Genomic DNA, 12,478 nt, shown 5'->3' on the forward strand with positions numbered 1-12,478 from the left:
GATGCACGGGAGAAGTCTTGGAGACAGTTGTGTGAGGAGCGGATGAGGGCAGAGCGGAGTAGGAGGTCGTTGGAGGATCTGAGGTTACGTGTGGGCAGGTAGCGGGAGATGAGGTCAGAGATATATGGAGGGGACAGGTTGTGGATGGCTTTGTATGTTAGCGTTAGTAGCTTGAACTCAATTCGCTGGGCTATGGGTAACCAGTGGAGGGACTGGCAGAGGGGAGCAGCCGATGAGGATCGGGGGGTGAGGTGGATTAAGCGAGCAGCAACCTAGGGCCAGACATGCCTAGACACACTGGCCCCACTAAGCCACAATGGCTCATAAAGGGGTCCAATGAGTAGAGTAATCCCATCTCTGATGCCTATTTTGCCCTTGTTGTGCAAATCAATAGGGTATAACCTCATTAGATGACTTAGACCAGGGGTGCTCACACTTTTTCAGCATGTGAGCTACTTTATAAACTGACCAAGGCAAAAGATCTACTACCCATTTCTTGTGGGCGGGGCCGGGTGGGCCTGTGGGCGGGGCAGGCATGTATGTAGGCGGGGCCAGGCATGTGGGCAGGGTCGGGTGGAGTGTGAGAGCAGGAGACAGGGGCGTTCTGTGGATCCCCAGTGTCTGCTTGTTCACAGCGTAGGCTGAGAGTTATCTCTGGACACTGGCAGCCTGGGAATGAGGCAGCCCTGCCTGCCAGTGTCCGGAGATGACTCTCAGCCTGCGCTGTGAACAAGCAGCACCCCGGCTCCCAACATCCCTAAGAGCGGGGAGCGCGTTATCCCCCGGAGCTGCTGCTTCCCGGCCTGCAAGTGTCCGGAGTGCTTGTTCACAGCGCAGGCTTAGAGTCGACTCTCAGCCTGCACTGTGAACAAGCAGACACCGGGGATCCCTGGCTGCATCCCGCGATCGACCCATACGTCCTTTGCGATTGACCGTTAGATCGCAATCGACGTATTGGGCACCCCTGACTTAGACCATGTGGTAACGTTTAGTTATGTGACATGAAAGGGGTTTGGGTCTGGGTGTATGATATTGATTTTTGTGGACTCTTCACTACTTACCAATCAAAGCATCACACATTGTATAGGAGGACATTTGAATGGGACTGAGATGGAGCATCGCCAAGTTACCATGTGATATCACTGGCCAACGAAGAGCAAGTGAAGCTCAAGATCACAATCTTGGACAACTCCTTTAATATTGCAAATAATGTGCAACCATTTTCAACCAATCTAGTAGGGTTGGATTTCTGATGACTTTCGGGTTACAGCCGTGGCACCTTGTGGATTGCAGAGTGGCCACATTAACCATCATTAGTGAGAATGGATGAACCAGTTCATTTTGAACCAGATTAATCCCAAAATTTCCAAAAGTTTCATATTCGCCTGAACACAAAATTTGGGGGTTCAACAGCCAAGAAACATTATTATACCCTAGAGATTCTTCAGACCCCAAAGTATAATCAGTAGAGACCTAGGAGAGTGAAAATAACAAACACACTCACCTTACCTCACCTCTCGTGGGTGTCCTGGTCTCATAGCGTCTTCTTCAGGCCTCTTCCAGCCTCCGAATTACATCACACGCCTCGGTACAAAATATCAGATGGAGGCCTGAAGAGGCCTAAAGAGAATGCCGTGGACTGGCGGGTACCACAGGCCCCCATTTATTATATCATGGGGTGTGATGAGAGTATAATAATAGCACTTCTGGTTCTATATAAACAAGCTTGGCACAAAATGAACCGAAATGCCGAACCTCGCAAAACAAATCCCTTGAGGTTCGCCATCTTACTCATTAGGTGCAGTGTAATAACGCCACATTATGATCTTATATCACGCCACTATGTAGCCCAATAATGGGTTTGCCTACAGATATCATTAGGGTTCTGAACCCGTTTTCGTTTCGAGAGTGACCAGTATGCCGTATACAAGCTATCTCCCTATCTAACGTCACAATGTATCATATATGTCCTACTGCCTAACGTTGCATGACTATTTCATGCAAGATCAAGGATCAGATATCAGTTATTTAACGTTCTCTCCTCATTTCCTAGAATATTGAAGTTGATGGGTTGTCGTACAGATTAGAAGGTCTTCGGAAGTTTATGGAATACAGCATAAGAGTCTTGGCCTACAATCGCTACGGACCGGGTGTGTCTACCGAGGAGCACGCAGTCATGACGCTATCTGATGGTAAGTAGGGTTGAGCCGATCTTGAGATTCCAGGATCGATTTTAAATCCGATCTCCGATCATTTTCCAGTCGATCCAGACCCAATCTTTTCCGATCCCGATCAGTCAACCCTAATATTCACTTTTGGGGTTGAGCCGATCTTGAGATGTCAAAATCCAATTTCCGATCATTTTCCAGCTGATCCCGATCGTGAAATTTGCTCGATTGCCGATTGGGATCCGATCTTTTCCGATCCCGATCGCTCAACCCTAATGGTAAGATATACAGTAAGTCTCTACAAGTGGCTAAGGACCTTCGAAACCCCCTCATGTTTCTAGAATGTAATATTTTGGATTTCAGAATTTGAAGACTTTCACTTGACTTTTCTATAATACGTATTTTTAGAAAACTTTCATTTGCACATGGCACAGAACGGGTGAGATCTCAGATTGTCGCAGTGTATTGCTTTTTCTCAGCTGTCAGGCAGGTGTCAGTCAGAGCTGCAGACGACACAGCGGGTTGAGGACAGATCAGCTGTCAGATCCTCATCATAAACAAGAAGATTGTATATTTTCTGTATGCCGCTCCTCAGGCTCATGGCATATGGGCTCATGGTGATAAACCTTGGGGTAGATTTACTAATACTGCCTCTGTTTTAGACCCTATACTACACCAGATTTATCACAGTAGCTATAAATCTGGTCTAAGTTCAGGCCGTCTAGTCTACGTTTACCCCATTATCTGATGCCTTAGGACCGAAAATGTGCCAAGTAGTTTCCGATAAGCCATGTCTTTTTTGTAAATGTGTCTAAAACACTTACTAAATGTGGTGCGAGACATGGCAGACAGTTTTTTGGCACAAATTATTCTGCACATTTTGCTTAGTAAATCTCCCCTTATGTATTATGGGGCAAATATACCACATGCTACCAGTGTGTATTGTCATAGACACTTATGTAGATAGTTTAGATCGGGAATCGGTTCTCTATATAAAGCAGGGGTGCTCACACTTTTTCAGCATGTGAGCTACTTTATAACATGACCAAGTCCAATGATCTACTACCCACTTCTTGTGGGTGGGGCCGGAGCGGGCCTGTGGGCGAGGTGGGGCGTGTCTGTGGGTGGGGCCAGGCATGTTGGCAGGGCCGGGCGGAGCGTGAGAGCAGGAGACAGCGGCGTTCTGTGGCCGCCCAGGGATCCCCGCTGTCTGCTTGTTCACAGTGCAGGCTGAGAGTTAGCTCTGGACACTGGCAGGCTGGGGTCCGTAGATGACTCTCAGCCTGCACTGTGAACAAGCAGCACCCCGGCTCCCTCCATCCCTAAGAGCGGGGAGCACGTCATCCCCCGGAGCTGCTGCTGCCCGGCCTGCAAGGGTCCGGAGTGCTTGTTCACAGTGCAGGCTGAGTCTGGACAGACACCAGGGATCCCTGGCTGCATCCCACGATCGACCCATATGTCCATTGCGATCGACCGGTAGATCGCGATCGACGTATTGGGCACCCCTGATATAGGGGGTCTACCAGCACCAAAATTTCTTCTTAGCCCCTTTTGCTGTCGTTGGGGTAGGTAGTGCTACCAAGAAAATCAACTTTGAATACGTATGCTGCTGAGCAGTTTGGTGGCCACCCAGGTTGCAGCCTGTCCAGGGTTTAACATTTTTTATAGGGTTTTCCAGGCTTAAACCTTTTGGGTAGGTCATCAATTGACTGGCAAGGGTCCAACTTTCGAGACCCCGCTAATCAGTTGTTTAAAGAGACCTCTGTATTCAGGTAAGCCCCAAAGCCTGTTCACTGCTTACAAAGTACAGCGCCATACATTATATAGTGGCTGTGCTTGGTATCACAGGTTAGCTCCATTCACTTGAATGGGACCGAGAGGTGTACAGGCCAGGTGACCGAAGAACGTGATGTCACTTGGCCTATGAAGGAGAAGTGGTGCTCAGGGAGTGCTGCAGCCACTTTAGATCACTGTTCCGGATGTAGATAGGTCATCAATGTATAAAGCTTGGAAAACCCCTTTAATATTGTTAAGAATTTGTCCTATTGGAAATCTACTGATAGGTAAGAGAGGACACCTCTGTATAAGGTGCTTGATTTAAAGAGACCGTTTCGGAGATCAAGTGCCCTTTAATGTACTAACTATTTCATTACCGCACGTTCTATGAATTGTATGAAATATAAAGGAAAGCTATAAAGAAAAAACATGTTCCTATTTTTCTAAGACATCCAGCGTGCCTTTCTATTCTGCGGCAGAAGGAATCGGTAATAAGAGCTTTCTTACGTTGTTTCCTTACAGTGGCGGAGTTGTCACGCGGTGCGGTGTTGTCACTAACTGACATGTGTCACAGCAGAACGCACACATTGTGATTGCCTCGCGCCCTGTTACAAAAAAGATCAGAGCTGAAGTCAGCTTTAATTGCGGGGCTGTCATATTCGCACGCTCGGTACACGCTAGACTGGCTGACGTTGCATTGCTTTTATATGTTGCCACATGAAATGTAGGGACGGAAATAATCAAGCGACACTTTAAAAATAATCTGTAATGTCTTTATGGGATCAGAAGCCTAGGTGAACGCTGAGATGTTTCACACCGCGCCATCTTCGACAATAAAAAAGCAGAAAATATTACTTAGACTGGATTCGTACTCTGTTATTTTAGTCTTTTGTTCAGGATCAGAACAATGGACTGAAAAGGTAATAGTATGACAGGTGCAGATAGATCGCAGATAGATCGTAAGGTTGAAAACAAGGTGGAAACTTTCTTCTGTCTTCTTTGATATTGTTTTAAATGGAAGATAACGTCTTGTGTTCAATCCATTGTTCTGATCCTATGACAGATCAGAACAATGGACTGAGAAACAACAGTGTGAACAGTCTTAGAAGAATATGAACAGAAAAGGATAATCACACTATCTCCAAGCAGACAGAGACAGCAATAGCTCTAGCTGCCCATGTGATGTGGCACTGATATGGCACTATCTCTAGTTGCCATTGTGATGCTGTGCTGAGATGGCACTAGTTCTAACTTCCCATGTGATCTGTGCTGAGATGGCACTAGCTCTAGCTGCCCTTGTCATGCTGTGCTGAGATGGCATTAGCTCTAGCTTCCCATGTGATCTGTGCTGAGATGGAACTGACTCTAGCTGCCCTTGTGATGCTGTGCTGGCTGAGATGGCACTAGCTCTACCTGCTCATGTGATGCTGCACTGATACGGCACTAGCTTTAGCTGCCCATGTGCTGCTATGCTGAGATGGCACTAGCTCTACCTGCTCATGTGATGCTGTGCTGAGATGGTACTAGCTCTAGCTGCCCATGTGATGCTGAGCTGGCTGAGATGCCACTAGCTCTAGCTGCTCATGTGATGCTGCACTGATAAGGCACTAGCTTTAGCTGCCCATGTGATGCTGTGCTGAGATGGCACTAGCTCTAGCTGCTCATGTGATGCTGTGCTGCGATGGCACTAGCTCTAGCTGCTCATGTGATGCTATACTGATAGGGCACTAGCTCTAGCTGCCCATGTGATGCTGCACTGATACAGCACTACCTCTAGCTGCCCATGTGATCTGTGCTGAGATGGCACTAGCTCTAGCTGCTCATGTGATGCTGCACTGAGATGGCACTACCTCTAGCTGCCCATGTGATCTGTGCTGAGATGGCACTAGCTCTAGCTGGCCTTGTGATGCTGTGCTGAGATGGCACTAGCTCTAGCTGCTCATGTGATGCTGTGCTGAGATGGCACTACCTCTAGCTGCCCATGTGGCGCTGTGCTCAGATGGCACTAGCTCTAGCTGCCCATGTGATGCTGCACTGATACGGCACTAGCTCTAGCTGCTCTTGTGATGTGCTGAGGCATCATGGGTAAGGAGGAGTGAACCTCTAAAGATTTGTTCAGTTTCAGGTTCTGTTTGTTCAGCACATAGATTTGTTTTGGGTCGAACATGTTTGTATAGAATCGGAAGTGAAATTATTATATTTTGGGATCCAACCCCAAAAAAATTATACTCACCTTGGTGTCCTCAGCTCTTTCCGGGTCCTCTGTTGGGTTTCTGGTGATATCATTCGCCCGAGGTCACCCCTGAGGCCTGTGATTGGAGTCTGATCTGAACCCTGAGGTGTATGGATGGACCTGGGAGCAAAAAAAATACGTAAACAGCGATGGTTGTGTGGATGGAGAACAGGGGGTTCTTTAAGTAATATTACTTTAAGATGATACCAATGGGGTATATTCCGATTTTTTCTTCCATTGGGGCCTAGGATGGATATGTCCCTGGGTCTGGGTCATTTTTGACACTTCCTTTAACCCTTACTATACATGTATTATTTTTGTATACATTCTTACACATGGTTTTGTTTTCTTCCAGTGCCGAGCGCAATGCCCCAGAATGTCTCCTTAGAAGTGGTGAACTCCAGGGTAAGTTTCTATTATTATTGCTATTGTTTGTCAAAAATATCCAAGATCTGAATTTCCCAGCTGTATTCTGTATGGCGGCTTTCCAGAATTCGTAGCAGTGAGTTTGCATACATTATTGATGGGATTGTATCACCTAGATATTTTTTGATGATGAAAACCAGATAGTGAAACCTATACATTTTCTTCTAATTGTTTTCTGTTTTGCTTAGCTTTCTATTGTCGGCACATGTTTCTTGAGGGGTTCTTAAAGAGGACTTTTCCCCGACTCCACCATCTCAAGCTCTTCTTGTCATTTAATAGTTGTGGGTCCACTGATTCCAGTGCAGTTGGAATTTTTTCTATAGCCCCCACCATTCCTGAGCAATCAGTACAGTTAGTTTTGGTAACTAGACTCTCTAATGTCAAGTGGGTGGTGTCACGCAAGAGCAGACAAGGGGTCGTGACTCAATCAGAGCTTCTATCAAACTGTGTCAAAGCTCAGGATTAAGCCCTCTTATCTCCTCCTATCTGACACCACCCATTTGGCATTAGTTAGTTAGCATATTGGGCACCAAAAATGCCAGCACTGCTTGCTCAGGAATGGCGGGGCTATAGAAAAGAGCTGTTAGGAGTGTTTTTAGGTTTTCATTACTAGCATTTGGAGATTTATCTACCACCATTTTATGATCCTAGGAGCCTATTGTCTGGAGTTGACTTCTGTGGAAAAGTGTTGTGGGCATGCTCTGTGACCTGTGTACAGAGCATGCCCATATATAGGGAGGAGGAGCTCAACTGAGACATCACCTTTTGTGAATGGTGTGTCCTGTGTTAACTGTGTGTATGTGTGATCTGATATTATAATCCTGCCTCTGATAACATAGTTGGCAAAAATTTTGGAAAGGTACAGGAGAGATGGGGGCACGGCCATCTATGTAGGGGGCATGGTTGTTCCCCAAAGTGGACAGTCTGGGGTGAGAAAGTGGTGCGCCCCGGGTGGTCATAAAGTTTCCTGGGATTTTATCAGTAACTATATGATATTATGATAACTTCTGCAAAGTGATCTCCACAGAGCAGGAAGTCTCTCCATAGAGAAAATCCTGTTTCCATACTAAGCCTTCCTCCAAATCTTCACAGTGATTTTTGAAGCACTTCACTAAGCAATATACAGTATATAGAGCAATGTATTGAATTTGGTTTAGTATAACTCTGAGCTTGGATACAATAAAAGAATGTAAAGAAGGATATAAAATATATCCGCTATAGATGTAATAGAGACTGTGCACCATAATCACTCAGATAAGCGCCACCATTACGGCAGACTCGGCGCCCGGGAAGGTATTTGAATGCTTACAAATATTGATCGGTAATAGCAGTATTATATTTCCTCGCTCTCAGATTGAAGATCACAGCAGAAATCTCCACAACGGCTGCGGTTACTGTAATTGTTACTAAAATAAATATTTTGTAGCTCTCCTTACTTTTATTTTGTCAAACAAATTCTCCATTATACAACGTTACACCTCATTCTCCTGTAAGACGAGTTATTGAAATAGACGTCTGCTGCGAGTACTATCCCCCGGAACATCGGAAGGAAATCTTTTCTCTAAAGTAACAACTGATAAGTGTTCTCTGTGTTCCTATCAGATTATCTATCTATCTATCTATCTATCTATCTATCTATCTATCTCCTATCTATCTATCTATCTATCTATCTATCTATCTATCTATCTCCTATCTATCTATCTATCTATCTATCTATCTATCTATCTATCTCATATCTATCTCCTATCTATCTATCTATCTATCTATCTATCTATCTATCTATCTATCTATCTATCTATCTTCAGTATCTATCTATCTATCTATCTATCTATCTCCTATCTATCTATCTATCTATCTATCTATCTATCTATCTATCTATCTATCTCCTATCTATCTATCTATCTTCAGTATCTATCTATCTATCTATCTATCTATCTATCTATCTATCTATCTATCTATCTATCTATCTATCTATCTATCTTCAGTATCTATCTATCTATCTATCTATCTATCTATCTATCTATCTATCTATCTATCTCCTATCTATCTATCTATCTATCTATCTATCTATCTATCTCATCTATCTGTCTATCCCCTATCTATCTATCTATCTATCTATCTATCTATCTATCTATCTATCTATCTATCTAGTAGAAAAAAACTCACACTTTTTCTAAATATTGGAGTGCTGCCATTTTTTCCATTTCCTTCCTATCTATCTATCTATCTATCTCCTATCAGATTATCTATCTATCTATCTATCTATCTATCTATCTTCAGTATCTATCTATCTATCTATCTATCTAGTAGAAAAAAACTCACACTTTTTCTAAATATTGGAGTGCTGCCATTTTTTCCATTTCCTTCCTATCTATCTATCTATCTATCTATCTATCTATCTATCTATCTATCTCCTATCTATCTATCTATCTATCTATCTATCTATCTCCTATCTATCTATCTATCTATCTATCTATCTATCTCATACCTATCTATCTCCTATCTATCTATCTATCTATCTATCTATCTATCTCATATCTATCTATCTATCTATCTATCTATCTATCTATCTATCTATCTCCTATCTATCTATCTATCTATCTATCTATCTATCTCCTATCTATCTATCTATCTATCTATCTATCTATCTATCTCATATCTATCTATCTATCTATCTATCTCCTATCTATCTATCTATCTATCTATCTATCTCCTATCTATCTATCTATCTATCTATCTATCTATCTATCTCTCTCATATCTATCTATCTATCTATCTCCTATCTATCTATCTATCTATCTATCTATCTATCTATCTCATATCTATCTATCTATCTATCTATCTCCTATCTATCTATCTATCTATCTATCTATCTCATACCTATCTATCTATCTATCTATCTATCTATCTATCTATCTCCTATCTATCTATCTATCTATCTATCTATCTATCTATCTATCTATCTATCTATCTCATACCTATCTATCTCCTATCTATCTATCTATCTATCTATCTATCTATCTATCTATCTCCTATCTATCTATCTATCTATCTATCTATCTATCTATCTATCTCCTATCTATCTATCTATCTATCTATCTATCTATCTATATATCTATCTCCTATCTATCTATCTATCTATCTATCTATCTATCTATCTATCTCCTATCTATCTATCTCCTATCTATCTATCTATCTATCTATCTATCTATCTATATATCTATCTCCTATCTATCTATCTATTGTATCTAGCAATATATACATATTGCATTTGTACATATGTATATATACATATGTATTTATAGCTATCTATTGCAAGGGAATTGCTAGCAGAGTAATTCCCCAGTAACTGCTGGTAAACCCTGAATTGTCCTAGGTGACAGACGACAACTGTGCGACAGTCCCTTCTTAGATATAGGTGATGACACAGAACGCAGACAAGACAAACAACAACAAAAGGGAGGGCAGATAGCCAAGTGGCCGGTAACAGTCGAGCATCGCAATACAGAATCAAAATCCAAGAGAACAGTCAACCATAGGTCAGGAATAAGAATACAGGTAACAAAACATCAAGAATAAATAGCCAGCAAGTACAAAGCAATAACAAGGACCAATTCGAATGTGAGCCAAAAATAAATAGGAAGGAAGAACCTTCACCCCCTTTGAAGCCGTGATGTTTTATACCTGCAATGTTAGACTGCAATGTGTTATATACCGCACTATGTGTATCTTACTGAGTCGGCTCCCATAATCCTTCACTCAGCGCCACTGTGCACACGTACTAAGACGCTGTGTATCACGAGTGGACGTGGAGCAGCGAGGTTGTATATCAGGTCAATTTGCCATTTATATTCTCTACCAAACTGCACAAAAGCTGCGTCATAAATAACGAAAATAAACCGTAACGCCGAGCCCATAAAGCATCCTTCCTTAATAGGTTTGCAGGAGACAACGGCTGCGCCGTGCGCTCAAATAAAACACACAAAGTTAAGAGGACAGTTTGTGTCGCTTTATAGTAATAATAAAAATAACCAAAAATACTAATCAAAGGGCTTTACGGCCGTAATGCCGCCGTCAATCACCGCCAGAATGGCCGCCGCTGATGGAGAAGAGGCTCGTCGTGTAGGCACGGCTCCATCCTCCTGACATTTATCATAAATAGGAAGGCAGTCAGCCATAGCCGGATTAGAATAAGAGCCGGAGATGAAGTGACTGACCCATTATTTTCCCACAAGTGACTCTTATTGTGACCCTAATCAATCACTCCAAATCACTCATCATCCGACATCCAGGAGAGAGGCCATGGAGGACGGCGCTCCAAAACCACCTCTCCAAAGGGTTTCTCTCTCTTGTGAACGAGCGCTTGCTAAACGGTTGGGGAATGGCTTTTTAGAGAGTACTCGCGCGGCAGAGATGAGTTTGTCACTCGCGCAGCTCATATTGAAATATGAATGTCATCCCTGAGACTAGTAGACTTGTAATGCTTAAAGCGTTCCTGTCCTTCCATCTACTTTTTCCGGATAAGCTTCAGTGTGTGTGTACATGAGGAGTAACGCTATTTCTGGACATTGTATACATTGTAGCTGGAATTTGCAGTCCTCTCTGAACTGATAGCTGGAGACTTCTGCCATGTACTGCGCACAGTGAGAAAAGGAGAATCTGCTTTATAACTTTCACTAGTGCAGGACATAGGTAGAGAAGTATTGACATGAACTAATGTGCATAAACTTCTGTGACTATGAAATCTCTAGGGTCAGAATGAAAGCCTTGTTTCTTGTCTTATTCCTCCCCTTACCCTCTCCATAGACTTCTATAGAGATGAATCACCTGAGACATGCATAAGATAGATACAGCAGTGGTAGTCGGAGTGAATGCTGTTCTAGGAGAGGGGGGGCTTTGGTTAAAGCAGAAAGAGGTATTCCTCTCTGATAAGGCTCTTATCTTATCTTCATTATGCTATCTTCATTATATATATATATATATATATATATATATATATATATATAATGACTGCAATAAATTATTGAGTATATGCTTTATTTTTTATATTACTCTTTGATATAGCACCAACGTATTCTGTAGTACTGTACATAGATTGTCAGCTCTACAGTCGGGTTTGAAATCTAAAAATTGAAATCCAAATAAGCCTTATTATGTTTTTGGAGTGTGGGAAAAAACAACAAACTTACAAGAAGAATATAAGCTTGTGTTGGAGTGCACTATACAGCGCTTCCCACAGCTGAAGGTTTGTTACAATCTTATCCAGCCTTGGCAATGCTCTGTAAACTATTTGTATCATTGCTTACATACATCAGTCCTGACCTATTCCACAATGCTGGATATGGATTCCTCACTGGGTTCCCCTTTACGTTTATTATGATCATGTAGCTGTTGTCATTCAGTTAAAGTGTACCTCTGGTTATAAAATAAACTTTTAGAAATGAATAGTACAGGGAATAGAAGAAACTTTGTAATATATCTTATTAAAGAAATCTGTTCTCTTCTCCATTTATCAGACTAAGTTACTTTTTACATAGAAGTCTGTGGAGAAGGGAAGAAACTACTGCAAAGCTCTACTGCAACGGGACTAAGTGAATTCTTTTGATAAGATACAATGATTGAGGCAATAAATCGGTTAACAAAGCCCCCGCCCATATCAGCTCCTTAGACTTCTGTTTTTGAGGTGAGGGAAGAGGGAGGAGAGTCTAATAAGGGGAGAAGGAAACAGATTTCTGTAATAGAATATATGAGAACGTTTCTTCTATTCACCCGCACTATACATTTATGGAAAGCAGTTTTATAGTTTGAGGTCAACTTTAATTTACGCAGTGACCCGAGCGAGAGCCTCTTGGGTGATATTTACTGCTCATTGTCT

At 42.4% G+C, this 12,478-nt stretch overlaps 1 protein-coding gene across 6 annotated transcripts in view; it reads left to right on the plus strand.

Annotated features, from left to right (window-relative positions):
• DCC (DCC netrin 1 receptor) overlaps window positions 1-12,478 on the plus strand; it is a 634,243-nt gene that overhangs the window by 504,583 nt on the left and 117,182 nt on the right. For all 6 annotated transcript variants that reach the window (XM_075267856.1, XM_075267865.1, XM_075267883.1 and 3 more), the window contains exons 11-12: window positions 2,054-2,192; window positions 6,533-6,582. In XM_075267856.1, the coding sequence (XP_075123957.1) occupies window positions 2,054-2,192; window positions 6,533-6,582 (189 nt within the window). The remainder of the gene's footprint in view (window positions 1-2,053; window positions 2,193-6,532; window positions 6,583-12,478) is intronic.

Source organism: Leptodactylus fuscus, chromosome 1 (assembly GCF_031893055.1).
Source record: "Leptodactylus fuscus isolate aLepFus1 chromosome 1, aLepFus1.hap2, whole genome shotgun sequence".
Taxonomy (NCBI): Eukaryota; Metazoa; Chordata; class Amphibia; order Anura; family Leptodactylidae; genus Leptodactylus; species Leptodactylus fuscus.